This window comes from Brassica napus, chromosome A9 (assembly GCF_020379485.1).
Source record: "Brassica napus cultivar Da-Ae chromosome A9, Da-Ae, whole genome shotgun sequence".
NCBI lineage: Eukaryota > Viridiplantae > Streptophyta > Magnoliopsida > Brassicales > Brassicaceae > Brassica > Brassica napus.
The window spans coordinates 7,046,106-7,069,882 of NC_063442.1; the positions used below are offsets into that span (position 1 = coordinate 7,046,106).

Sequence of the window (23,777 nt, forward strand, 5' to 3'; positions counted from 1 at the left end):
GTCACAAAAATAACACTTAATGTTTTATCAAAAGAAATAAATAAATGTTTATACCACTATGGTAAATTAGTGTAGACATTAAGGTTTAGAGTTAAGGGGTGGGGTTTAGGATTTAGAGTTTAAGGTTTAGAGTTTAGGGTTTAGGGTTTAGAGTTTAGGTTTTAGGGTTTAGAGTTGGGAATTGGGATTTTGGGGATAAGATTTCAAATTTTGAAAAATAAAAAAAATTTAAATTTTTCAAAAAATAAAATGTTATTTTGGTCATTTTAGTTTTTGAGTGCTATTTTTGTGATATAAACTTAAAAATGTGCTATTTTGGAGATTTGCCCTATACTTAATATTGTATATGATAACAAATTCAAATTGAACTAAACCATAATCGAGTCGAATTAAACCAAACAGAAGCATAACCAAATTATTATTTTTGGACATAGTGAACATTTATAAAATCCTATATAATTGTGATAACGAAAATTTAATGAACCGGTAATGGTCTCATTTATAAATTCAGACTTCTTTTCCAACCAAAAGAAAAAAAAAACAGAACCAAAAAAGAAAAAAAAATACGTCAGGTAACTGGTCTAAAATTGTCCTTGCATCTGACGAAGTTTATAAACACACGCGGTCTAATGGTGCATTGTTTTGTAAGGGTATTGAGTATAATACAATTACAAGTGTATACACGTCAGCTATTAAACTTATTAACTATAATTAAAATAAATAAAAAATTCTTACTAATCTCTTTGACCAAAAAAAAAAAAAAATCTTACTAATCTCTCTTCCCAGAGAAGATAATTTTACTTCTGTTTTTGAACCGAAGAGACAGAGACTTCTTCTTCTTCATCGTCGTTGTCTTCTTCTTCCCCTTAGGTGTACAGAGTCCATACCTAACTTCATTATACATAGAGAGAGAGAGACCAGAAGAAGAAACAAAATCGTGAAAAGGTGGAAACTTTTTTAAGAGTAAGAGATTGAAACTACACAGAAGGAAAGCGTGGCTAGATATCGATTAATCGATACGTATACTCCTGGAGTGTCTCTTCGCTGAAAGTCGGGATCTTTGGGCAGAAACAAACAAGCTGTGTGATCCATCCGACGCCGTTTCAAAGTTTTGATCCAGGTTCCATATATTCTCTTGTTTTATTAAATAGAAGATCAGATTTGGTTTTAGATTTGGAAACTGTAATTGAAAAATATACAGTATATATTCTAGGATTTGAGATGCAAACATTTGTGGAAACTATTTATTGAGATGTTTCCTCTTAAAGCAATGAGCTTGAATGATTGTGTGTGTGTGTGTGTGTTTGTCTTAGTTCAAAAATTGCATCTTGTGCAGTTCCTCTTTTGTTTCCTTGTATGTTTTGTCTCTATGGATTTCTGATATTTAAAAATGTTTTATTTGTGAAGCTTGTTTGAAGCGTTGTGCAGTGGGTTAAAAGAATATTTGAGGTTGAGGTGTTGCAGTATGCAATAAAGCCTTTTTTTTAATGAGATGAAGGCAGTTAAAGGGTGGCTTCTAGGCAGAACAAGTTATACGCAGTCTTTGCCTGGTGCTCGCCACCACCGTACTCCTACAAAGAAACGAGTATGGATCACCGCAGTGGTTTCTCTGATAACAATGTTTGTAATCGGTGCTTACATGTTCCCTCATCACCGCAACTCCGCTTGTTATATGTTTTCATCTAATGGATGCAAGGCCCTTACTGATTGGCTTCCACCCTCGCCGAGGGAGTTTTCTGATGACGAGATCGCAGCTCGTGTAGTGATTAGCGAAATGTTGAGCTCCCCTCGCGTCATCGAAAAGACTTCTAAGATTGCATTTATGTTCCTAACACCTGGTACTTTGCCTTTCGAAAAGCTATGGGACCTCTTTCTCGAGGTAAAGACTTCATCAATTGTGTCAGATGTTTTTGCTTCTGGCTAAGAAGATACTGTCGTTAATGAACTTTTTGTACTTTTATTACTTCATGACAGGGTCATGAGGGGAAATTCTCAGTGTATATACATGCATCAAAGGATACGCCGGTTCACACCAGTCGTTACTTTCTTAACCGTGAAATTAGAAGTGATGAGGTTTGTCTCTGATGCCGGTATATGTAGATATCATGTCATGACAACTCTCTAATTTGGTCATAATGACTACATTTAGTTGGTGTGTGTGTGTCATTGGTTCTGTAGTAATTTTCATGATTGTGGTAATAGAATCATATATATATGTATGTTTTTGTGAAGGTGATCTGGGGTAGAATATCAATGATTGATGCCGAGAGACGTTTGTTGACCAATGCTCTAAGAGATCCTGAAAATCAGCAATTTGTTTTACTCTCTGATAGGTAATCTCTTCCAGAGACTTTACTTCTCTTCTCACTTGAATATTCTGAGTTTGCCATAACCAACTTGAGAGTGTTTCTTGGGTTTTTGCAGTTGTGTGCCACTTCGAAGTTTTGAATATATGTACAACTATATGATGTACAGCAATGTCAGCTATGTTGACTGGTAAAGTCATTTTATTCAAGTTGATGAGATCTCAGAATCATAGTTACACATGTTTCCAGATATCTTCCCGGCTTCTCTATACTAATATATATAGTTTTCTCTTATTCTTTAGCTTTGACGATCCTGGTCCACATGGAACCGGCAGGCATATGGATCACATGTTGCCGGAAATTCCAAAAGAAGATTTTCGAAAGGGTGCACAGGTAACAACTATTTCGCTTATCTAGTATTATGTTTGCATCATACTCTGTAAAGACATGCGAGATCACTAAAATACAAAGACTCAAATATAAGGAATCATTTCTGTGTCATTGTTGGAACCGGTTTATGTGATAGAAGGCTTTTAAGTAGAGCTGTGTGGCTTAGTTATATATGCACCATCTTACATCATTTTTTGGTTCCATTTGTAGTCATTGAGATGCATTTTGATCAAGTGACAAAAACTGGCATGGTATAGTATTCTAACAAGTTTTCATGGCTTAGTTAAACTCTATCTCTATATTCGTGCAGTGGTTCTCAATGAAGCGTCAGCATGCTGTAATAACTGTGGCAGACAGTCTTTACTACTCAAAGTTCCGGGACTACTGTCGGGTGAGTATGACCTAAGCCTCAAAATATCTGCTTCCGAACCTCTTCTTCTCGAATTTAATGGAGGCAATGCTATGAAGATCTATGAAAAATAGCCACACATTGATGTTAAGCCCTTGCTTTTTTTTAATTCAGCCAGGTGTGGAGAGCAACAAGAACTGCATAGCGGATGAACACTACTTGCCAACATTCTTCCATGTGAGAATCCATTTGACTCTATAACTAAAATGGAAGTGTTTCACTATCTCATACTTTCTTTATCGGTAATATACTTTGGAAAATCTCTCAGATGCTTGATCCTGGTGGCATTGCTAACTGGACTGTAACATATGTTGATTGGTCTGAGAAAAAGTGGCATCCAAGAACGTACTTGCCCAACGATGTCACACACGAGTTACTGAAGAACCTCACCGTATTGTCACTAAACTGCTATGATCTCTTAAAACTCTTCCTTTGCTTGCTTCTATTGGGATAGTTATTTGGTATATCTTTTGATCCATTTGCAGTCCATTGACGCAGTTTCACGTGTTACAAGTGAGGGAACGGTACACGCTTCAAAACCAATTCATCTCCACTTGTAACCAGTTGTAAATCAACCTCTACCTTCATTATAACTCTCATGTCTATGCTTATGTCTGCAAAACTCAGGGTGAAGTAACATGGACACCATGCATGTGGAACGGAATCAAAAGACCTTGCTATCTCTTTGGAAGGAAATTCCACGCAGCTACTCTCAACAAACTGATCGACCTCTTTCCAAACTACACAAGCATGGCATAGACCTCAACGAGGCGTTTTGATTGATTGATGAAACGCAAAGCAAAAGAAGGTATTCTTTTCGACTGGGATTCTTTGGCCAACGTCCCATTACATGCTATGAACCAAGTTTTGGACTTGAGGAATAGAATCCCTAGAAGATATAACTCGCTGCAAAGCCCTTGTAAGAGAAGAGAAAATGATCTTGAGAAGCATGAGAAGTGTTTGGTGTATTTCTTTTGGTTGGGGACGTTGAGACATTTTAAACTCATCTGTTTTCACTACATCTCATTGTTATTTATATAAAATCTTAGCAGAGTGCTTGATGTTTTATACAATTCAAAGTTCAGCATCTGACCATACCTCACTGAAACTCCAAAGGAGTTCTTATATCAAAAACTAATCATACAAATTGCTATTAAGCATTCTCCCTTTTTTCAGTTCTCTAGAGCTACATTCTTATTACTGCATATTACAAAAAAATATTACACACACAAACAACATTTGTTCAGTGCCGATGTCCCAGAGCCACCACCGGAATCCTCACTTTATGCCCTCGGCTACCTTTCAACTTCACCTCTCCGAAGCTGTAAACTCCAGAAACCGATCTCACGGTCAGAGTAACCGAGAAAATTCTAGAAGCACCAGGTCTGAGAGTCATTGCTGATGGGTTCACTTCAATGGCAGTAGAAGGCTGCATCCTAGCTGTTATGATGTATGTTTCTTCTACCTCTGCCACATTCGTCACTCTCCTTGTTATGGTTTGAGTCCCAACAAGGTGAGAAATGGCGATGGATGCTGCATTGAAGTTTGAAGGATGTTTCATATCATAGTTGCAGGGCGTGTTGGTGTAGTTTCTAATCTCGTGGGAATCAATCCCAGGGGTTGTGCACAAGAATCCTAGATAGTCCTCATAACCTTTACAAGAGAAAATCTTATTGATCAAAGATCTTTGTACATTATTGATGAGAAACAGAGAAAACAGTACCTGCATCAAAGACAAGGCCAGGATCTAGAGCAGCATGTGGATTGACATGACCACTTCCGTAATCAAAAGGAGTGGCTTTAACAAGCGTCACAGCTTCTGTGTCTGAATATTGCTGTGCCTGAAGAAGCCTTCCTGCTCTATCTATAACTGTTGAGGTCGTCATCAAAGCTGATTTGATAGCAGCTGGACTCCACTGAGGATACTTCTGCTTCACCAATGCAGCTATCCCAGCTATGTGTGGTGCAGCCATGCTTGTTCCTGATATTAGCGCAAATCCTTCGCCTGCTCAAGACACCCCAAAGTAAGAAACTCTCAAAAGAACCTCCACATGTTTAGATGCTTACTTACCAACATAGTTAGGCTCGTCTGTTCCGTTTGGACACCAAGCAGCCCATATAAGATAACCGGGTGCAAGAATATCCGGTTTAAGAAGATCAGCATCTTGAAAGCTAAAGTCTTTTGTATTAGGTCCTCTAGCTGAGAACAATGCCACTTGAGGTGCTGATTTGTGATAAACAGGTGCTAAACCATCTCCAATGCTTCCCTCAGCTTTAAAGCTTTTCACTCGCCCTGTCCAGTCTCTTATTGTACTGACATTGTAGTAATCAATCAAATCCTAAAGATGCAAAACACACAGCGTTTTTAAGATTCTCACAAAACTAGACTGAGAGTTAAGTGAAAACATAGAAGCTCTCATTTACCATTGACTTAGACACATCTGTGATCAGGATTCCTGGAACAGCAGAAGGAACAGGATCGAATTTGGTTCCTGGAGAAACATTTTCAACAACGAGAACGAAACCAGCTGCTCCGAGATGCTTCACTGTCGCAACAACTTTTTTGATGGAAGCTGTGCCAACAACGAAGTTGAAAGAGTACCCACAGAGAAGAATCTTTCCTTCAACAAGTTTCTTGTTGAAGACTTCTGGTCTCTGGCAATCAGATGGATTGTACTTTGACGCAGATGAATCCAGCAGAACATCGTTGGCAGAGACCAGTGTGTACAACCGATGAGGCCGAGTTGATGCTGCAGAAGAATGCATAAACAGTTCATCAAAACAGAAACTTGTTATTATAAGCCAAATGTTAACATAACTTTTTGTATTTTCTTACGTGATAATCCCAGCCCAGCCAGCATTTTTCCGTTTCCAAGGGTAAGATGGTTTTTGTATCTGCGGTCATCAATTGCAGCTGCGACGGTAGTTATCCAGGGGCTATATGAAACCAAAGTTTTTGGAAATGGGCCTCCGTTTCCAGCAGCTTGAGCAACGAAAACGCCAGCTTTCACAGCTCCAAGAAGTGTGGCGTCGAATGGATTCAAGAACGTTGTCTTAGTAGTTGTTGGTGGACTGTTGGGACCAACAGAGAGACTCAGGATATCTACTCCATCATGAACAGCCTGCTCATCATGAAGATCTCTAAATTAATATCAACCAAGGCATTGTTTATGAAAAAATAGCATTTAGAAGGGTTACTTGACTCATGTTGCTGAATAAATCATTATACTAAGCTGAACTATGTTCCATGATACCATGTGATGAATCTATTCTAACTTGTGCTAAGTTCTTACTCTTACCTGATCAATTGCAGCAACTACATCAGCCACAAATCCTCCGAAAAGCCGGTAAAGAGCCTTGTAAACAGCAATCCTGAAAGACATTAGCCTTTTAGCTTATGAAGCAAAAGAAAACAACCTTTCATTTTCACTATCTATCTACCTTGCACGTGGAGCCATCCCACTTGCTCTTCCGAATTCATAACCGTGCATTCTCAACGGAATACCGTTATTCCCTGCTGCAATAGCTGCTGTATGACTGAAACAATAATCAGAATTGCTTAGTACAGTGAAAGGCTTCTGAGTACAATACTAGGAGACTATAAGGCCATAGAGATGAACCTTCCATGCCCATCACCATCCATTGGCGATGCATAGTCAATATTTGGGTTAAATGCACCAGCCGCCTTAGCAGCTTCAGCGAAGTGTTGGGCTCCAACAATCTTCCTGTTGCAGAAGCTCATCTTGGTATGAGGATCTTCTTCACACTTCCCTTTGTAGTGATGAAGAGGTCCATAAGGCAATCTATGGTGAGATGCAAAACTAGGGTGATGAGGATAAATCCCAGAGTCAACAAAACCGATAACAATATCTTCTCCTGCTCTCTCAAAGCCACCACCTGTGGGCCAAACATCAGTTGGAAGTCCCAGAAACTCTGGTGTATGTGTGGTGAGTCTTCTCACTTTCCAGTCTTTGTTTACAGATTTGACACCTGGGGTGCGACGTAGTGTTTCTGCCTAGCAAACGTAGTGGAACATGAATACAGAAAGTCTTAGAACTGATCTCAAAATCTTTTTTTTTTTACCTGTTCAGGAGAAACATGTACTGCAAATCCATTTATGAGGTGTTTATAGCTGTAAAGCTTTTTGTATGACCCTTCCTCAAAGAGCATTCCAAGGATCATATCGTGCTTCCTCTCTAAGTGACGAGCATACGATGTCACCAATTCACTGAAAGAAAAATAACATATGACCCTTCTTCTTTAATCATATATCCAAATGAAAGAAGAGAAACTATCTATCTAAGTTACCTTGATGTATCAATCTTCTCATCAGATTCAACAGCAGTTGCTTCATAACCATTTTCTCCACCTTTGTAACTTATGATTGGATCTCCTTCTATAGTCACAATGTAAACATCTGCTGTCACAGTAACAAGAAGCGCCGAAACTACTAAAAATATCATCCCCATGTCCATACTGGTTCGCACAAAATGAAGCTCCAACTTTTAATTTGCTGTAGAATCAAAATCAAATGAATGCATTAGCATCCTATAAATAAAAACTATCAGTTCACTCAAAAACCACAAAGATATTGAAAAAGAATGACATTAATCATCTAATCTCATACACTCTTCTCAGAGAGATAGTCTAAAAGGACCAACCTTCCACAAGACCAACCTTCCACAAGACAAACATATATTCAAACAACTGACACAAGAATCATCTCAAGAACATCAAAACTGAAAATCCAGTGATAAATTGTAGCAAAAACCACCAAACAAAAGAACAAGGAAAGAGATTCATCTTTCTGACTGTTTCACTTGACAGAGAATCAAACACATAAAGAGCATAAGCATACCCAAAGGAAAGAACTTAAAATCTAAAACACAGCTTGAAGACAAAGAACCTATAAGTGTATAGTACTTACTCCTAGAGAAATTTGCCTAAACACAATAATCAAATAAAGAAAGTTCAGCTCCACCATATGCCATTTATATAAGAGAAGAAAAAGCTAGAAACCGAAAAACAGTAAGTACAGTATAACAACTATTGCTCTTCAATTAATGAGACAAACAAAGAAGAGGAAAATAGAAGAAAGAATCTTTTGCCTCTCAACCCTCTACATTTTTTAGTGTAAAAATTAAAATCATCAAATCAAAAAAAATATCAAGACTAAGTAAGAATAACACACACTTTCACAAACCATCCAAGCAAAGTATAAAACCCGGACGAAATAGAAAAGAAAAAAATAAGAAAGTGTCTACCTTTATGCTTAGAAACTGTAGGTTGAACAGAGTAAAATCCAAAAAAGGCAATAATGTGTACGAACTTACATTTGCTTCACGAGACGAATCCAGACGCAGCAATCAGACAAAACACACACACAAAAGTAGCTTTTTTGAGACGAAAGGTTATAACTTTATTATTCACTACATTTGCAGAAAGAACAAACCCACAGAAGAAACTGGTTCAGATCTTTTAATAGAGTGGTTTTGATTCTGGGTTTTCTTGGTAGAAGAGAGATCTAGCAAAGGATCAAAATGAGACACGAGAGTTCAGTAAAAATAAAAACAAAAGAGTTACTGTGATGTAGTGATGAATGGAGTGTGTGTGTTGCGTTGTGTGGGGTAGAAATGGAGAAGAAAAAGTAATAATTTTTCTTGATATTGCTTTATGAAAAATAAAGGTGTTATTAAGGAGACAACGGAGCGAAGATGATGGCGACTAATATTAATTGTTATGTTTTAAGAAGTGTTTATGGATTTAACAGAAAAATCCAATTTTTTGGGTTTAGTAGTGGAATTTACATAAATATCCGATTGTCCGAAGGTGGGGAGGAAGGAGAGTGACCATTCGCGCGCGAGATTGACTGTCAGTTTGTAGTTAAATGACTATTTTACCCCTCAAAAAGTAGATATGTGAAATCAATGTTTTGTGTTTTATTCAGTGAATAGTTATGTGGATTTATTATCTGTACCAAAATATTCAGGATGATTTTCAGAAAATTGATGATTTTACTGTTTCATGTCATTAGTGGTGCAATAGTTATTTCACCTTTTACATTTATAAAGTATTTTAAAAAGGTATCTTTTTACCTGAAAAATATTAGCTTTGGCTATCCATACAGAATTATGATGTGGCCTAAACAAACTTAAATTGGAAGATTGTTGACAGAAAACAAAGAAAAGAAGTTTGAGAGAGAAACATTGAAAAGTGCAAAGAGAAAATTATAGTGTATATATATATATATATTGTTGACTTAAATTGGTTACAGCCTTATTACAGGTAAAAAGTTGAATATATTTTTTGCTTGATAAAAGAGTTAAATATTAAATTCATAATTAGAGGGCCAGTGTTATATAACTCAATAATGATGTTTGTTTTCAATCATAAACGTGTCTTTATACGAAAAGGCATAATGAAACCGTAAAAATTTACAATAAATAGCTTAAGGGAGACTACTCAATGATTTGGAAATCCATACTGAAATCTAAAGTTGGGATTTGATCATTATTTGAGATGATTTCGATGTCTTTATGCAAATTTAGAAAGTTCTTATAGTTTTGCATTGAAATTTATAGAAATTTACATCAATATATGAGATTTGGAATTTGTATATAATTTTGAAATAACACTATTATATTTTAGATAATTACAGTTTTTAGTAAATAATAGAAAATGTCATATAGTTTGTCACTGAGATTCATATAATTAAATACTACATGACATCATGACATTTTGAATTTATATATAGTTACAAAAAATGTTCACAATCATTTGAAATTTTAATACTTATAGAAAAGTAACAATATATTTAAAATATTTTGAGAAATCAAGATTTCAGTAACCTATTTTTTTTAAAGAGAAAAGGAGAAATCTACGAGGTTATATTTTAAACAATTATAGAAAAGAAAAAGAGTACCCAACTGTTACCCATAATTCAAACGTAAATGCTAAAATCTATGAGGTAATATTCTAAAGAGAGAAAATCAATATAAATATATATACCAAAGTAGCCAAATGGCGTAGTAAAAGTGTACAACCATCTTTTAGAAGACACGCAAAGCTCAAGTTCGTTACTTCACTTTAGAGGAACAAGTATGAAATCAAATTAAATTTATTTTGGTCTTAAGTTTGGATTATTTACTATAAGGCAAATTATCTTCATCTGAAACTGTTGTAAGGTGCGAGTAGATTTTCTTTGCAATGGAATCATGAATTATATATGGCTTTAAAAAGGGATATTATATATTTAAAATTGTATGTGTTGGGGATGAATTGCATCCCTCTACAAGTTCCGTCAAATAAGATAGGTTCGTCCAATGACGGATCTAGAAGTTACTTTTACCCGGGGTAAAATTTTAATATCAGTGTATAATTTTGAATATCAACAGGGCAGTATACAAAAATGGTACACAATTACTTGAAATATGAAAAGCAAGATATGAAAGGAAAAGACGAATATATGACAAGAATGGAGGATACCATGTTCGTTTAGAAGAAAATATTAAGGAACGACCACTAAAAATACCTTTCAAGAAAAGGTAAAACAATACTCATCATAATGTTAGTACAATTTCATCTTTGTAGAGGTCGCATATCACTTTTTGTTGCTAGATTAAAATACTTGAATCATATATATGTTGGCAGAGAAAAAGCTGGCTCGTCATCAACATATAGACATCAAGATTGTTGAGCAGCAGATAAAACAACAGAACGGAGATTTTGAAACAAAACCAACACATCTGTTGGGATTCGTCGAGGACTGCATCAGAGTCTGCGTCAGGAATCTGTCAGGAACTTCGTCAGGATTTGGTGATAGAAATCAAACAAGATCGCATAATTTAAACCAAGACAAAGACGTCATATTAGAAAAGGGAAATATCACTTTTATAGATATGAAAATTGATAGGATCCTGGAAATATTACTTTCATGGAGTTATGAAAATTGACAAGTATTTTAGAATATTTACTAAAAGGTTTATGGAAAGGGGCGAATGTCTTAATCCAACTAGGTTAATGTAATCGATTTCTACTATATAAGAGGAGCTCGTGTGTACTATTCTCTCTTGTCCAAGTAAAGCCTATTGTAAGCTTGAGAGAGAGAGAAGTTTTATATCTTTGTTCTTAAGATTATAGTGGATTGCCTCTTGTCAAGCTTCCAGAGACATATCCATTATAGGTGAACTCTGAGTACTTGTGTCCATCTTCTATCTTTTCCGTGTTCTTCTTCTGTTTTTCATAATTCTGCAAACTCATACTTTCTAACTTACGTCGTCGAGTTCGTCAGAGAGTGTGTCAGCGAATTTATACGTTTAGTTCTGATTTAAAGTCAAACTGTTCTTGCCATTGTGGTTTCAACAACATCAAAGAGGCCACCACTTGCAATATACTGTGAAGTTACAAGAGCCCCAATGAAACCTCAATTTCCAAAAATGGTGAATTTAACTCTCTCATAGAGCACCATCAGCCATGATCTAACTCAATCATTACTCTCAAACATTTAATTATTTGTTACATAAATAAAATAAAAACAATATCCGCGACCGCGAGGCTACGTGGTCAAATTCTAGTTATAGCCAAGAACGATGGCGGCAATGGCATGATAGATAAAACCATATCCAATGTCATGGGTCATCATGGCATATGATATGACTTGATACTATAAAATCACATATTCACGTGCATAGTACAAGCAACACGTTATCACATAGTTAAGCCCAAAAAAAAACACGTTATCACATATGGACTCACAATCTCCATATATTCACGTGCATCTATCTATACACACCACGAACATAGTTCCATACACATTTTAGAAATAAGATTCTATGACACTGACAACAATATTAGGGGATTGGGTAAAATCGCATCTACCAAGAAGACTATTCCTCACTCGATCAGTCGGCCCATATCAAGCCCAAACTAAACAGTTCTCTTTTAATTCTATACCCGGGTCGGATCTACCCGTTTCAGTTGCACACACGTGAGTCACGTGACATTCATCCTGTCGTCTCTCTACTTTCTCTCTCTATAAATCTCGAAAGCTGATTCTCTTCCTCCCTCTCTCTAAAAATGTCCCGAATCTCGTTAAAAACCCTAATTCCCCAGGGGAGATTCTTCCTCCGTCGCTTCAACGAGCCAAGCCTCGTCTCTTTCAGCCGCCGTCTCTATTCCTCAAAGCCGCACGTCATCGAGATCGACCTCGATTCTTCCTCGTCAGCGACGTCCAAAGCCGAGGCCGAAGCCGCGGTTCTCAAGAAGCTGAACGAGTTCGTTCGGAGGATCGTCGTTCAGAATTCGACTCCTGATTGGCTCCCTTTCGCCCCAGGCTCCTCCTTCTGGGTCCCGCCTCATCAGAGCACGGCCGCGAAGATCGCCAATTTGGTTGATAGGGTGACGAATCCGTTGACGGAGGAGGAAGCTTTCTCTCTGTTCTCTCCTTCTGGCTCGCCTCGTTCCTCTTTCTTCATTCCTCTTGGTAATGGGTTTCACTTGGTTTCTTGTTTTGTGTCTAAAAATGGTTCCTTTGGGCTTTGAGGTGTCTCCTAAAGTGTGGATTTTTATTCAATCACTGTGTTAGAAAGCAATAAGCTAAGATCTTTTATTACGAATGGAGCTGGAATTTGATTTCCTGATATATATATTTATGGTGTTGCGTTGTTGAAATGAAAGATGATGGTTCTTCGTCTACACAAGAGGTAGAAGGTAGCGTGGAGTTGAACATTCCGGGGAATGAGATGCTGGAAGTCAAGCTAGCGCAGTTTCCTGATCCTTTTTACTCGTTTAAACACGGAGGAGACAATGAAGAGTGATTTAAACATGTGCAGCTCGCGATGAAGTCCATTGGTTTGCATATACGGGCTTGGAAAAGGAGATGCTTCCTGAGGCTGATGAGGTTGTATGTGTACAGTTGCAAACCATACATCGGGGTTATATGATGTTTGGTTGGCCATCTTTACGCCTTTGTTGACTATATTTAATAAAGTTTTTATATACTAACCTTGGTGGGAGCTTCTTTCATTTTCTTAAGCCGGAGTTCATCGTGATGCTCGTAGCAATGTTAACCATTATAAGTTGTATTCTAAAATCAATACCCCCTGTTATGTTTGTTTCCTCCAGTATTTGTTTATTGCTTGTCATGGAACTTGGTAGAAAAGATAGGTTGCATCGTTCTTATGCCTTGATGGTCTATATATAGAATACTGCTTCACTACAGTTATTACAATGAGCCTATGATCGATGTCACATGCATCAAATGGGTGTGTTATCGAAGGGCTTGGTTCTTGTAACAGAGTAAGTAAACTCAGTTTCATGTAAACTCTGTTTGTTTTTTTCAAGGAAATGATGCATTCAACTGAAATCAGTTTAGAGTTTTAACCAATTCAAACAATAGTCCGTTTACTTCGTTAGTTGAGATCAAATCACAACTCACAACACAGCTTTTTCGTAAAAGAACTGAAGCTAATAATTAAACAGAGATTGTTTTGCTTTCTTTGACTGTGAATTAAAACCGTAGCAGACGCCAGAAGGTCAAACTTGAGGTAATCTGCTCATACATATTACAACGTTAACAATCATCAAGCAATCAATTTTTACTCTCAGTGTTTTGGTGAGGAATCTGATGCGTTAGAGTGTTTTGAATATGCAGGTAACTACTTATTTCGACAAGATGACCCAAGAGAGACCAAGAAAAATGATTATTAACATTCTATTGTCAGTTTTCATGCTCTTTTAGTTCAGTGCTTTCAGACAGTGTCAACAGATTGTGATTCCTCTGATGCCGAGGCGTCACAAAAGGATACAGACAGTAGATTATTTGTGATAAGCCAGGAAGGCAACCAACAGTCCTATGAATTTCTGAGTCCTATTGTGGTAAAAAAAAATATCTACTAGGTGAAATGGGGTTTCATTTCACCAAAATGGCAAAATGAGTGGCCTTGGTTTGGTTTGGTTGACATACAAAGATATTTATATCTCAATGCAATGCATATAAGCTCCTAATTTAGTGGATGGAGCATGTGATTTACGGCTGCATAGGGTTGACTGAATTTGAAAGAGCTGCTTTTCTTCTCTATTTATGATACAATGATTCCAGTTAATTCTTTTTTGTTGCAACACTATTAGTATAGCAGTTTTATCATATAATTTCCCTTGTCTGTTAGGAGGTATTGGGAAAGAACTGTCTTTTACATGAGCACACTTGCAACTATGTGAAAAAGTAGTTAAGAGGGATGGAGAAACACCAGAAGATAGAAAGATGAAGATTGTTCAGACTTCACCGAGGTGCAGTTGGGTTTCTGAAATTTTCTCCCTATTTTTAATCTCTTATATAGTTTTCCTATAAAAGGTATCTTATGGCTTGGTCAAAAGACTGCTTGCATAATGTATTAGTAGTTTCATTCAGCTGTTAGCAGAACCATGAGGAGCATGCTTTCATTAGAGTTGGATTTTGGATAATATATGTGAGGAAAAGCAACTGCTTGTGCTATTTCTGACCATTGGCATTAGTAGACAGACACATTCTTTGTCAATATTTTAGGCCCTTGACAAGCTTAAGCAACTTGTAGAAGATAAAGAGGGAAGAGGAGGACGACTGTGAAGCGTTTAAGAGAGAAGCTTTATTTGGACCTAAAGATTTAGTAAAATTGCATAGGCAAGTATTGTTATGGTTTAGGATTCAATAGGTGTTGCAGGATCAGATGTAGTTTGGTGCTGACGTGCTGTTATGAAGTCCAAGGACACATGTAACTTTTTACAGCTGAACACTATGTATGTGTGTATATAAGGTTCAGTGTGATTCCATTCATTCTTATTTGCTTTTAAAACTTTGTTTCTAAACAATAAAATATTGAATTGTGTGACATTGATTCAGGATTAGAAAGCAATAAATTTAGAAGACAAGACACTTTTAACACAAGCAAAAAAATATCTGAGCGGTGAAACTATATAAATAAGATTCTGAAGCTTTATATATGAAAAGAAAGTCCCACAGAAAAATCAGAAGACAGTTGTTTGCCACAGAGAGATAGAGAGCGATTAGAGAAAGGAGAGAGAGAGAGGGGGGAGCCTGCGTGATAGTGGCATAATAATAAGTGCAGACAAAGGTTACAACTCGGAGAATCCCAAAAAGCGTTTCCCTTGACTCTTGATAGTCATCTGGTAAAAGCGATTACTTATGTGTTCTTCTCATTGTATTGTTGTTGAAGGGGTTATATATGTACGTTTGTGGATTACTGGAATTGAATTTTTGGTGTTTTAGTGTGACAGGTTCACACCAAACCGTTATGCTTTATTTCAATTTTCATTTTGGTTCAAATAAACTTGGGGTTTGTCCCATTAGTTCTTGTCTTTTGTGGAGTCAGCAAATAGGTCGTATGTGACCGTTTGAGATCTCCTTTATGTACCAGCTGACTACAGCTTTCAGGAAATAATCAGAAAATCATTTCAGTCATCTCAACCTTATCTCTCTCTCTCGCAAAGCTCCAAAGCTAGCACATTTATCCCTGAGATCCTGTTCTTCAAGGTGATCCTTCTTTTAGATCACTTTCTAGTCTTGATTTCTCCTATCTTAAGTTCTTGGTGAGCTCTAGATTGGACTCTGGTTACTCAGTTCTAACCATACTGTTACATTGGTATCAGAAGTCTCTCGATTCTCGGCGCTGCAATGGTGGAAACACGGCTCCAGGAACGATCTCTGACCGAACAGGTCGACGAGATGCGCTCGCTACACACCCTCCTCGCAGCGGAGGTTAAGAACCAGAACGACTCCCTCAACTCCCGTTTCGACAGACTTGAGGCGATGATGTTCAACAACATTTCCCCCCTCCAAGCCGTCGGAAAAGCCCCGATGGACCCTGGCCCGTCTCACCCACCCACCCCCATCTCAAACATCAACCCTAACCAACCCCCCGACCCCCCCGATACCACCGGTTACTCTGACCAACGCCCAGATAGAACCCCCTCACCCCACCACGGCTTAGCCTCGCGCCTTTCAAAGATAAAGTTCCCATCTTTTGACGGCACAAACCTTCGCGACTGGATTTCCAACTGCGAACAGTTCTTTGACATCGACAACACCGCACCGGAGCTTAAGGTCCGCTTAGCGTCGATGCACCTCACCGGTAAAGCCACCCAATGGCACCACAACTATATGAGTACACGTTACGGGATCTTCCCTTCGTGGACTGAATATGTTGTGGCCATCTCTGGTCGCTTCAGCGAGCTCTACGATGATCCACTGGCTGAGCTGGTCGAGTTGAAACAAGGCTCTGACTCGGTGGTTGAGTTTCTCGACAAGTTCGAAACCGCCAGAATGAGACTCATCCTCCCAGAGGCTCACGCCCTAAGCATCTTCCTAGCCAACCTGAACCGTCATCTGTCACTCCACACTAGGCAGTTTGAGGTCTCATCCGTCGCTGGGGCTGCGAAGATCGCCATGCTTCACGAATCCTCCCTTAAACACACACCCTCCAAACAACCCAAAGCTCCCTTCAATCCCACCCATAAACAAAACCAACCTTACTACCACAAAAACCCTCCCCTACTCCCGACCCCAACTACACAAAACTCCACCCCTAAAGCCCTTACCTTTCCCACAAACAACGATAAACCACCCCGAAAGTACTCTTACCAAGAGATGCAAGACAGGAGAGCAAAAGGTCTCTGTATGTTCTGTGACGAGGTCTACACACCAGGCCATAGTTCCAAACACAGACGCTCTCAAATTTACGTCATGGAAGGCGACGATGATGAGACGCTTTCTTCCGACTCTGAGGAGGAGTTAGAAAATACTCAAGCCGCAACCACTGCAAGCAAAGAGGTAGACACACCGGTGATCTCTATCAATGCTCTAAATGGCTCCTCCACCTTTAACTGCATGAGAGTTATCGGTCAGTACGGCAAGAGAAAGCTCTACATATTGATTGACAACGGGAGTACTCACAACTTCTTAGACATCAATGTTGCGAACGAGATGGGCTGCATACTGGAGAAGACAGGACCCATGGCTGTAATCGCCGCAAGCGGTAACACCATGCTCTCGCGTTACAAGTGTAGCAACTTCACTTGGAAGGCTCAAGGCTACACCTACACCTCTGAGATCAGGACTCTCCCCCTAGACTCATGTGACTTGGTGTTAGGTGTTCAGTGGCTGTCCACGCTAGGTCCTATCTTGTGGGATTTCCTCAACCCAAGAATGGAATTCACACTAAACGGACAGAAGAATGTGCTGCGGGGAGTCACAAAGGACGGTTGCAAAGTCATCAAAGGCGGCACCTTAGACAAGCTAATGTCCAAGCAACCGCAAATAGCTTTGCTACATGTGCGAGAAATCACAGAGGCACAAGCAGCGGGCCTCGAACCTAGCTCCCTCCTATCTCACCTATCCGCTGGAGATAACACAATGGCTGACAACCCTGATCTACAGGAGCTCCTCAGTGATTTCTCTCCCCTCTTTGAAGAACCAACTGAGCTACCACCGTTCAGAGATGGCTATGATCACCGAATCCCTCTGGAATCAGGCGCCAATCCGGTGAACTTGCGACCCTACCGCTATTCATCGCTCCAGAAAGACGCCATTGACAAAATGATCAGGGACATGTTAAGTCAAGGCATCATTCAGTGCAGCTCAAGCCCTTACGCTTCTCCCGTAGTCCTCGTTAAGAAGAAAGACGGCACTTGGAGACTGTGTGTTGACTACAGGGGTCTGAACAAGCAAACCATCAAAGATAAGTACCCGATCCCTCTCCTTGAGGACTTACTTGATGAGTTGGGAGGCGCTAAGTACTTCACCAAGCTAGACCTCCGCGCTGGTTTCCATCAACTTCGCATGTCCCCTGATGATGTCTACAAAACGGCTTTCAAGACACACTCGGGTCATTACGAATACCTGGTTATGCCATTCGGCCTTACCAATGCGCCTTGCACGTTCCAAAGCCTGATGAACCGGATTTTTGAAGGTGTCCTGCGCAAGTTTCTCCTTGTCTTCTTTGATGACATCTTGATCTACAGCTCCAGTTGGGAAGACCATCTTAAACACCTACGCGAAGTGTTTCAGATACTCCAGCAACAGCAGTTGTACCTTAAGCCTTCTAAATGCACGTTCGGAGCAACTGTCATAGAGTACTTGGGTCATTTCATCTCTGCAGAAGGTGTCAGTACCGACCCAAGCAAGATCAGGACAATCGAGCAATGGCCTGTTCCCACTACACAGAAGCAGCTTCGTAGTTTTTTGGGCCTGGCAAACTACTACAGACGGTTCATACAAAGCTACAGCATCATCGCTAGACCGTTGACAACCCTCTTGAAGAAAGATGGCTTTAACTGGCAAACCGAAGCCTCTTATTCCTTCAAGAAACTCAAAACTGCTTTATCGACCTCTCCAGTCCTAGCTTTGCCTGACTTTGAGAAGCCTTTCACGGTCGAAACAGATGCTTCAAACACAGGCATTGGCGCGGTCTTGATGCAGGAGAACCACCCTATTTGCTTTATCAGCAGAGCGCTAGGTCCTCGCCATCAATCGCTTTCTGTCTACGAGAAAGAACTGCTGGCAATAGTGCATGCGGTGCAGACATGGCACGCGTACCTAGCACACAGACCATTCATCATCAAGACAGATCAGAAGAGCTTGAAATACTTGATGGAACAAAAGATCACCACTCCCTTTCAGCATCTGTGGCTCTCAAAACTAATGGGGTACACCTTTGAGATACAATACAAGCAAGGCAAAGAGAATGTTGTGGCCGACGCTCTGTCACGAGTTACGAGCTCTCAACTTCTCCACATCACACTGTCTCAATCTCACCACGGCTTTTATGATTCCATAAAACTGTTGTGGCATTCCGACCCTACTCTGCGTAAGATCATCACTGAGCTGCAGGCAGATAAGAAATCCCACCCTTCCTTCACTTTTGCAAATGATGAGCTGCGAAGGAAAGGCAAACTGGTTGTGGGAAACAGCGCAGAGGTAAAGCTTCACATCTTGAAGTGGCTTCATGACTCTGCTGTTGGGGGCCACTCTGGTCGCGACGCTACTGCTCAGCGAATCAAGTCTCTGTTCTTCTGGCCTCGAATGAATGTGGAGATCCAACATTATGTTCGGAACTGCACCATATGTCAACAGAACAAGAACGACTTAGCAGCTAAACCCGGCCTCCTTCACCCTTTACCTGTCCCTAACGGCGTGTGGGAGTCCATAAGCATGGATTTTATTGAAGGGCTTCCTCCTTCAAGTGGGAAACATTGCATCATGGTCGTCATTGACAGACTCAGCAAGAACGCTCATTTCATCGCGCTCTCTCACCCCTACACAGCTATCGAAGTTGCTCAGGTATATCTCGATAACATCTTCAAGCTTCACGGTATGCCGAAAGACATCATCAGTGATCGCGACCCCACATTCCTGAGTGAGGTCTGGAAAGAGTTGTTCCGCGTGCAGGGAGTTGATCTGAAACACTCCACGGCATACCACCCACAGACCGATGGTCAAACAGAAGCTACCAACAAAACCCTTGAGACATACCTCCGTTGTATGACAGCCGAAACCCCACAGTCTTGGTCTAAATGGCTCCCGCTAGCTGAATGGTGGTACAACACCACTTACCACTCTGCGATAAGATGCACTCCCTACGAAGTTGTCTACGGTCAGGTTCCTCCAACGCACCTCCCGTATCTTCCCGGTGAGAGCTCTTCAGCAGTCATAGACCGCAGTTTGCAGAAACGCGAGGAGATCATCAACATGTTGAAGTTTCACCTTCTGAGGGCCCAGAACCGTATGAAACAATCAGCAGACTCGCGCAGATCTCACAGAGAGTTCAAAGTGGGTGATCACGTGTACTTGAAGCTTCAGCCCTATAGGCAGCACTCTCTCAAGAACAGAAACGTGCCTCACAAGCTTTCACCCCGCTTCTACGGCCCCTTTCGTGTTCTGGAAAAGATCGGGTCTGTCGCGTATAAGCTCGACCTGCCTGCTGGTACTGCGATTCATGACACCTTTCATGTCAGCCAGTTGAAGCTCTGCCCCAATCCCCCATCTGGTGCACCTGCGTTGCCACAATACTATCAGGATTTGGGAAACGCAAAGGAACCCGAATGCATTCTGGAAAAGAAAATGGTGAAACACCACAATGCAGCGGTTACTAAGGTTCTTGTGCAGTGGAAGGGTTTCAGTCCAGCCCAAGCCACCTGGGAATTCTACCAAGACTTCATCGCCAAGTTTCCAAACTTTGATCCTTGAGGACAAGGATGTTCTGAAAAGGGGAGTAGTGTGACAGGTTCACACCAAACCGTTATGCTTTATTTCAATTTTCATTTTGGTTCAAATAAACTTGGGGTTTGTCCCATTAGTTCTTGTCTTTTGTGGAGTCAGCAAATAGGTCGTATGTGACCGTTTGAGATCTCCTTTATGTACCAGCTGACTACAGCTTTCAGGAAATAATCAGAAAATCATTTCAGTCATCTCAACCTTATCTCTCTCTCTCGCAAAGCTCCAAAGCTAGCACATTTATCCCTGAGATCCTGTTCTTCAAGGTGATCCTTCTTTTAGATCACTTTCTAGTCTTGATTTCTCCTATCTTAAGTTCTTGGTGAGCTCTAGATTGGACTCTGGTTACTCAGTTCTAACCATACTGTTACATTTAGTCTCCGGTGGTTTTTGTTGTGCCTATTTGATTTTGTTCTTAGGGTTTCCATAAGAAGGGAGTATGTTTTGTTATGAACTTCTCAGGAGGCCTAAGGATGACTGAAAACAATCAGAAATTGTACATTAGATTGCTTCGATTTACAACTGCAGCTTTACCATAGAAGAGAAATCTGCTTACTGCATAATCGTTTTATATATGTACCTTATGGTTTTAGATTTTGCTTAATCAAAAGTGCATATAATCCATGTGTTAGCTTTGTTAAAAGGGCACGGGTTTCCAGATTTGAGTCAGGTTAGATCCGAAACTTGGATGCTTGACTCTGGATTTGAATAGCATCTGGATTAAACTTTTTTTTTTCTGGGTGGGAAGTTTGCACTTTATCATTTAGAGGGATGAAATGGGTTTCTCATGTGAGATTGGAGATGATTAGAGAAATATATGTGGGTTTTAGAATTCAGTACCCAAAATTATTCAAGTAAGAGCAGCCCTTTGGTAGTAGTGTCTTAAGAGAACTTATTGTATCTGTCAGTGTCTTATGTTCCATTTTTTTTTTGTTTTCGATATTTAGGAGAAGAGAAGGATATTGGTTTTGCGAAGGGACTTCATGAAGAAGTTGTTGACCAACAAGAAGTGATGTGTGTTCAGATACTTTTTGGGTTTCTCAGGCAAACATGTTGGTGGAAAGTTCGTTCAGCGCTTCCGTTGAAACAACTCTACTGAACGCATCTGAGTATCAAGACCCATCTCCTGTTTTTAATTGGATGTCGCTTGCTGAAACTTATCAGATGATCCACAAACCTCCCGATGAGTCTCAAGTAAGCTTTCTTGAAGCTGTTCCGGTCCCTGATGCAATGAATCTTGATAAATTAGAACATCCGAAACTTCAACCAAGTTGTCCGGAAAAGGCCCTGACTTCACTTGTGTATACTCGAAGGAAGAGAAGCGTGAGACCTGGGGTTACTGAGGATAATAGCCCAGGAAAGTGCAAGAAACAGGATGATTCACTCGATGACTCAGTTGTCCCAGTTCATAACACTGGAGAAAGCATAAAAGGGAAAAATCGCTTCAACAACTGTCTTGTTTATAGCCGGAAGGAAAAAAGAGGCATAACCAGTTGTGTTCCTACAATAGGAGCTAATGACGTTTTTAACTCTGGGCACGACTGTGGAGAAACCAAGAGAAGAAGAACTCGATTTGATAACTGTCTCGTGTATACCAGCAGAAAGAAAGGTAGAGTAAAATCTCATAATTGTAGTTTTAGCAAACATGTCTCTGGAGGAACCAAGATAAGCGGTGATCAAGCTCACTCTTCTGAGTATAGCCAAATGGGGCATATAGTTAACCCTGGAGAAATCAAGAATAGTGGCCATAGACCTGTTTACAGCCAAAGCAAGCAGTTAGTGAAATCTAATGGTGATACATCTGATACCTTACTTGTGTATAGCCGGAGGAAGCAGAAAGTGAAATCTAGTGGTGCTCGGGTTAATGGCTTTCTAGTGTATACACGGAAGAAGCCTAAAGCAAATAATATTGCAGCTGACAGCTGCTCGTCACAATCCAGTTCTGAACTTGCTTCAGGTTCCAGTAAAACTGGAGAAAACGAAGCTACAGATTCTGAGTCAGATACAGACGATAGTAGCAGCCCTTTCAGACGGTGCAAACGTTGTGATAAGGCAGGAACTGTGGAGAAGATGTTGATTTGTGATGAGTGTGAAGAAGCATATCATACGAGGTGCTGCGGTGTTCGAATGAAAGAGGTTGCAGAGATTGATGACTGGCTCTGTCGATCTTGTTTGAAAAAGAAGTCATCAAAGACAAAGATTAAGGGGAGACCACGGGAACAACGGAAATGGAGAATTACAGAACCATTTGTTATAGGAGTTCGAGTAGGAAAAGAGTTTCAAGCGGATGTTCCAGACTGGTCAGGTCCAACCATGAGGTATATGTAACTTCCAACTATCACCAGTCCTTTGCATCTCTGAGTCCTATTGTGAGTGACCTTTGTTTGATCTCGTTGACATACAAAAACAATTTGATCTTTAATGCAGTGATACTTCTTTTGTTGGTGAACCCTTGGAGATTGAGCAGTCTGAATATATGCATGTAAGCTCTCCCAGTTAGTGGATAAGAATGTGTTCTACGTTGCCATAGAGTTAAGTTGTCATCCTTCTCTCTTTGCAGGATCTCAAGAAGGCCAAGAATGGTAAGAAATCACGTTCTCCAGTAAATTGGCTCCAATGTAGAGAGGAGGATACTAATGGAGATATTTGCGGAAAGTGGCGTAGGTAACGTGAAATTTGTTAGCACGTTCTCTTGTCTTTCCTGTATCTTGCCATCTATCATTTGTCTCATATCTGTAACTGTTGACAGGGCTCCTCGCTCAGAGGTACAGACCAACGACTGGGAATGCTTCTGCTGCGTCTTTTGGGATCCATCACATGCTGATTGTGCCGTCCCTCAGGTTCAGAAACTCTCTTACAAAGTACTTTTTATACATATTCATCTTATTCATGTCATCGAGTCTTTTAAGACAGATTCTCTACATACTCCTAATGAATACATTAAAAGGTAAGACAAATGCATCTTCTTTTCTTCTCCTCAGGAATTGGAAACAGATGAGATCCTGAAACAGCTCAAGTACATCAAGATGGTTTGTTGTCTTTCCCTGTGCCCCTTTTACCTTCCTTGATCACAGATTTATATTCAGTATTTTCGATCTTCTGGACTCTCATCAAAGATCTAAAACTGAATGGTCACTTTCCGTTGCAGCTTAGACCTCGTTCAGACGCCAAAACGCGGAAGATAGGACCAAAGGGTGGAAGCAGATTACATAAATGAAAAAATCTTGATGGACGCAAGCTTTAGCCACATCAAAATGCATAAGCTTCTGGATCAGAGACTCTAGAAACTAGACAGGTAGTTCAGAATCTTTTTTTGTTAAAACGCACATGAGTTTTGTACCATTTGCCAAACTTCAGGATATTAAAAATGCTATATAAGAGATTTGATTAGAATGTTAGCTCCCAAAAC

The 23,777-nt window shown here is 39.9% G+C and overlaps 4 protein-coding genes across 9 annotated transcripts; 3 read left to right on the forward strand and 1 right to left on the reverse strand.

The window, feature by feature from the left end:
- The first annotated feature begins 777 nt into the window (after window positions 1-777).
- Window positions 778-4,192, forward strand: LOC106436348 (glycosyltransferase BC10). Of its 3 annotated transcripts, none has more exons than XM_013877307.3 (11): window positions 778-1,120; window positions 1,493-1,879; window positions 1,975-2,073; window positions 2,233-2,333; window positions 2,425-2,496; window positions 2,609-2,699; window positions 3,007-3,087; window positions 3,220-3,282; window positions 3,374-3,496; window positions 3,591-3,629; window positions 3,733-4,192. In XM_013877307.3, the coding sequence occupies exons 2-11, from the start codon at window positions 1,493-1,495 to the stop codon at window positions 3,862-3,864; spliced, it is 1,188 nt and encodes a 395-aa protein (XP_013732761.1). In that variant the 5' UTR covers window positions 778-1,120; the 3' UTR covers window positions 3,865-4,192. The 3 variants fall into 3 exon arrangements, with proteins under 3 accessions (XP_013732761.1, XP_048595613.1, XP_013732760.1); XM_048739656.1 differs by having other exon boundaries at window positions 779-1,120; window positions 1,499-1,879; XM_013877306.3 differs by having other exon boundaries at window positions 780-1,120; window positions 1,408-1,879.
- A 12-nt stretch (window positions 4,193-4,204) lies between these two features.
- On the reverse strand, window positions 4,205-8,765 carry LOC106436347 (subtilisin-like protease SBT2.5). Of its 3 annotated transcripts, none has more exons than XM_013877304.3 (11): window positions 8,439-8,765; window positions 7,414-7,618; window positions 7,189-7,333; window positions 6,726-7,120; window positions 6,547-6,642; window positions 6,405-6,477; window positions 5,942-6,227; window positions 5,530-5,855; window positions 5,177-5,444; window positions 4,829-5,110; window positions 4,205-4,758 (listed from the first exon to the last, which is right to left on the reverse strand). In XM_013877304.3, exons 2-11 carry the CDS (start codon window positions 7,578-7,580, stop codon window positions 4,349-4,351), a joined length of 2,448 nt encoding a protein of 815 aa, XP_013732758.2. In that variant the 5' UTR covers window positions 7,581-7,618; window positions 8,439-8,765; the 3' UTR covers window positions 4,205-4,348. The 3 variants fall into 3 exon arrangements, with proteins under 3 accessions (XP_013732758.2, XP_013732759.2, XP_022548145.2); XM_013877305.3 differs by lacking the exon at window positions 8,439-8,765 and adding an exon at window positions 8,033-8,263; XM_022692424.2 differs by lacking the exon at window positions 8,439-8,765 and adding an exon at window positions 7,767-7,785.
- A 3,257-nt stretch (window positions 8,766-12,022) lies between these two features.
- On the forward strand, window positions 12,023-13,247 carry LOC106436349. Its single transcript, XM_013877311.3, has 2 exons — window positions 12,023-12,586; window positions 12,781-13,247. Exons 1-2 carry the CDS (start codon window positions 12,181-12,183, stop codon window positions 12,918-12,920), a joined length of 546 nt encoding a protein of 181 aa, XP_013732765.1. The 5' UTR covers window positions 12,023-12,180; the 3' UTR covers window positions 12,921-13,247.
- A 250-nt stretch (window positions 13,248-13,497) lies between these two features.
- LOC106436342 lies at window positions 13,498-23,761 on the forward strand. 2 transcript variants are annotated; one of them, XM_013877300.3, is made up of 7 exons: window positions 13,498-15,267; window positions 21,316-22,686; window positions 22,796-22,850; window positions 22,929-23,032; window positions 23,118-23,208; window positions 23,350-23,397; window positions 23,517-23,761. In XM_013877300.3, the coding sequence occupies exons 2-7, from the start codon at window positions 21,419-21,421 to the stop codon at window positions 23,583-23,585; spliced, it is 1,635 nt and encodes a 544-aa protein (XP_013732754.1). In that variant the 5' UTR covers window positions 13,498-15,267; window positions 21,316-21,418; the 3' UTR covers window positions 23,586-23,761. The 2 variants fall into 2 exon arrangements, with proteins under 2 accessions (XP_013732754.1, XP_013732755.1); XM_013877301.3 differs by lacking the exon at window positions 13,498-15,267 and adding an exon at window positions 20,544-20,634.
- The last annotated feature ends 16 nt before the right edge of the window (window positions 23,762-23,777 follow it).

Coding starts and splice junctions, on each gene's coding strand:
- LOC106436348 (XM_013877307.3), top strand. CDS start 1,493: ATGAAGGCAGTTAAAGGGTGGCTTCTAGGCAGAACAAGTTATACGCAG. Junction 3,088..3,219: donor AGTTCCGGGACTACTGTCGG/GTGAGTATGACC, acceptor TTTTTAATTCAG/CCAGGTGTGGAGAGCAACAA. Junction 3,283..3,373: donor ACTTGCCAACATTCTTCCAT/GTGAGAATCCAT, acceptor AAAATCTCTCAG/ATGCTTGATCCTGGTGGCAT.
- LOC106436342 (XM_013877300.3), top strand. CDS start 21,419: ATGTTGGTGGAAAGTTCGTTCAGCGCTTCCGTTGAAACAACTCTACTG. Junction 22,851..22,928: donor AGCAGTCTGAATATATGCAT/GTAAGCTCTCCC, acceptor CTCTCTTTGCAG/GATCTCAAGAAGGCCAAGAA. Junction 23,033..23,117: donor ATTTGCGGAAAGTGGCGTAG/GTAACGTGAAAT, acceptor AACTGTTGACAG/GGCTCCTCGCTCAGAGGTAC.
- LOC106436347 (XM_013877304.3), bottom strand. CDS start 7,580: ATGGACATGGGGATGATATTTTTAGTAGTTTCGGCGCTTCTTGTTACT. Junction 6,228..6,404: donor TAGTTGCTGCAATTGATCAG/GTAAGAGTAAGA, acceptor CATGATGAGCAG/GCTGTTCATGATGGAGTAGA. Junction 5,856..5,941: donor GGCTGGGCTGGGATTATCAC/GTAAGAAAATAC, acceptor ATTCTTCTGCAG/CATCAACTCGGCCTCATCGG.
- LOC106436349 (XM_013877311.3), top strand. CDS start 12,181: ATGTCCCGAATCTCGTTAAAAACCCTAATTCCCCAGGGGAGATTCTTC. Junction 12,587..12,780: donor CTCTTTCTTCATTCCTCTTG/GTAATGGGTTTC, acceptor TTGAAATGAAAG/ATGATGGTTCTTCGTCTACA.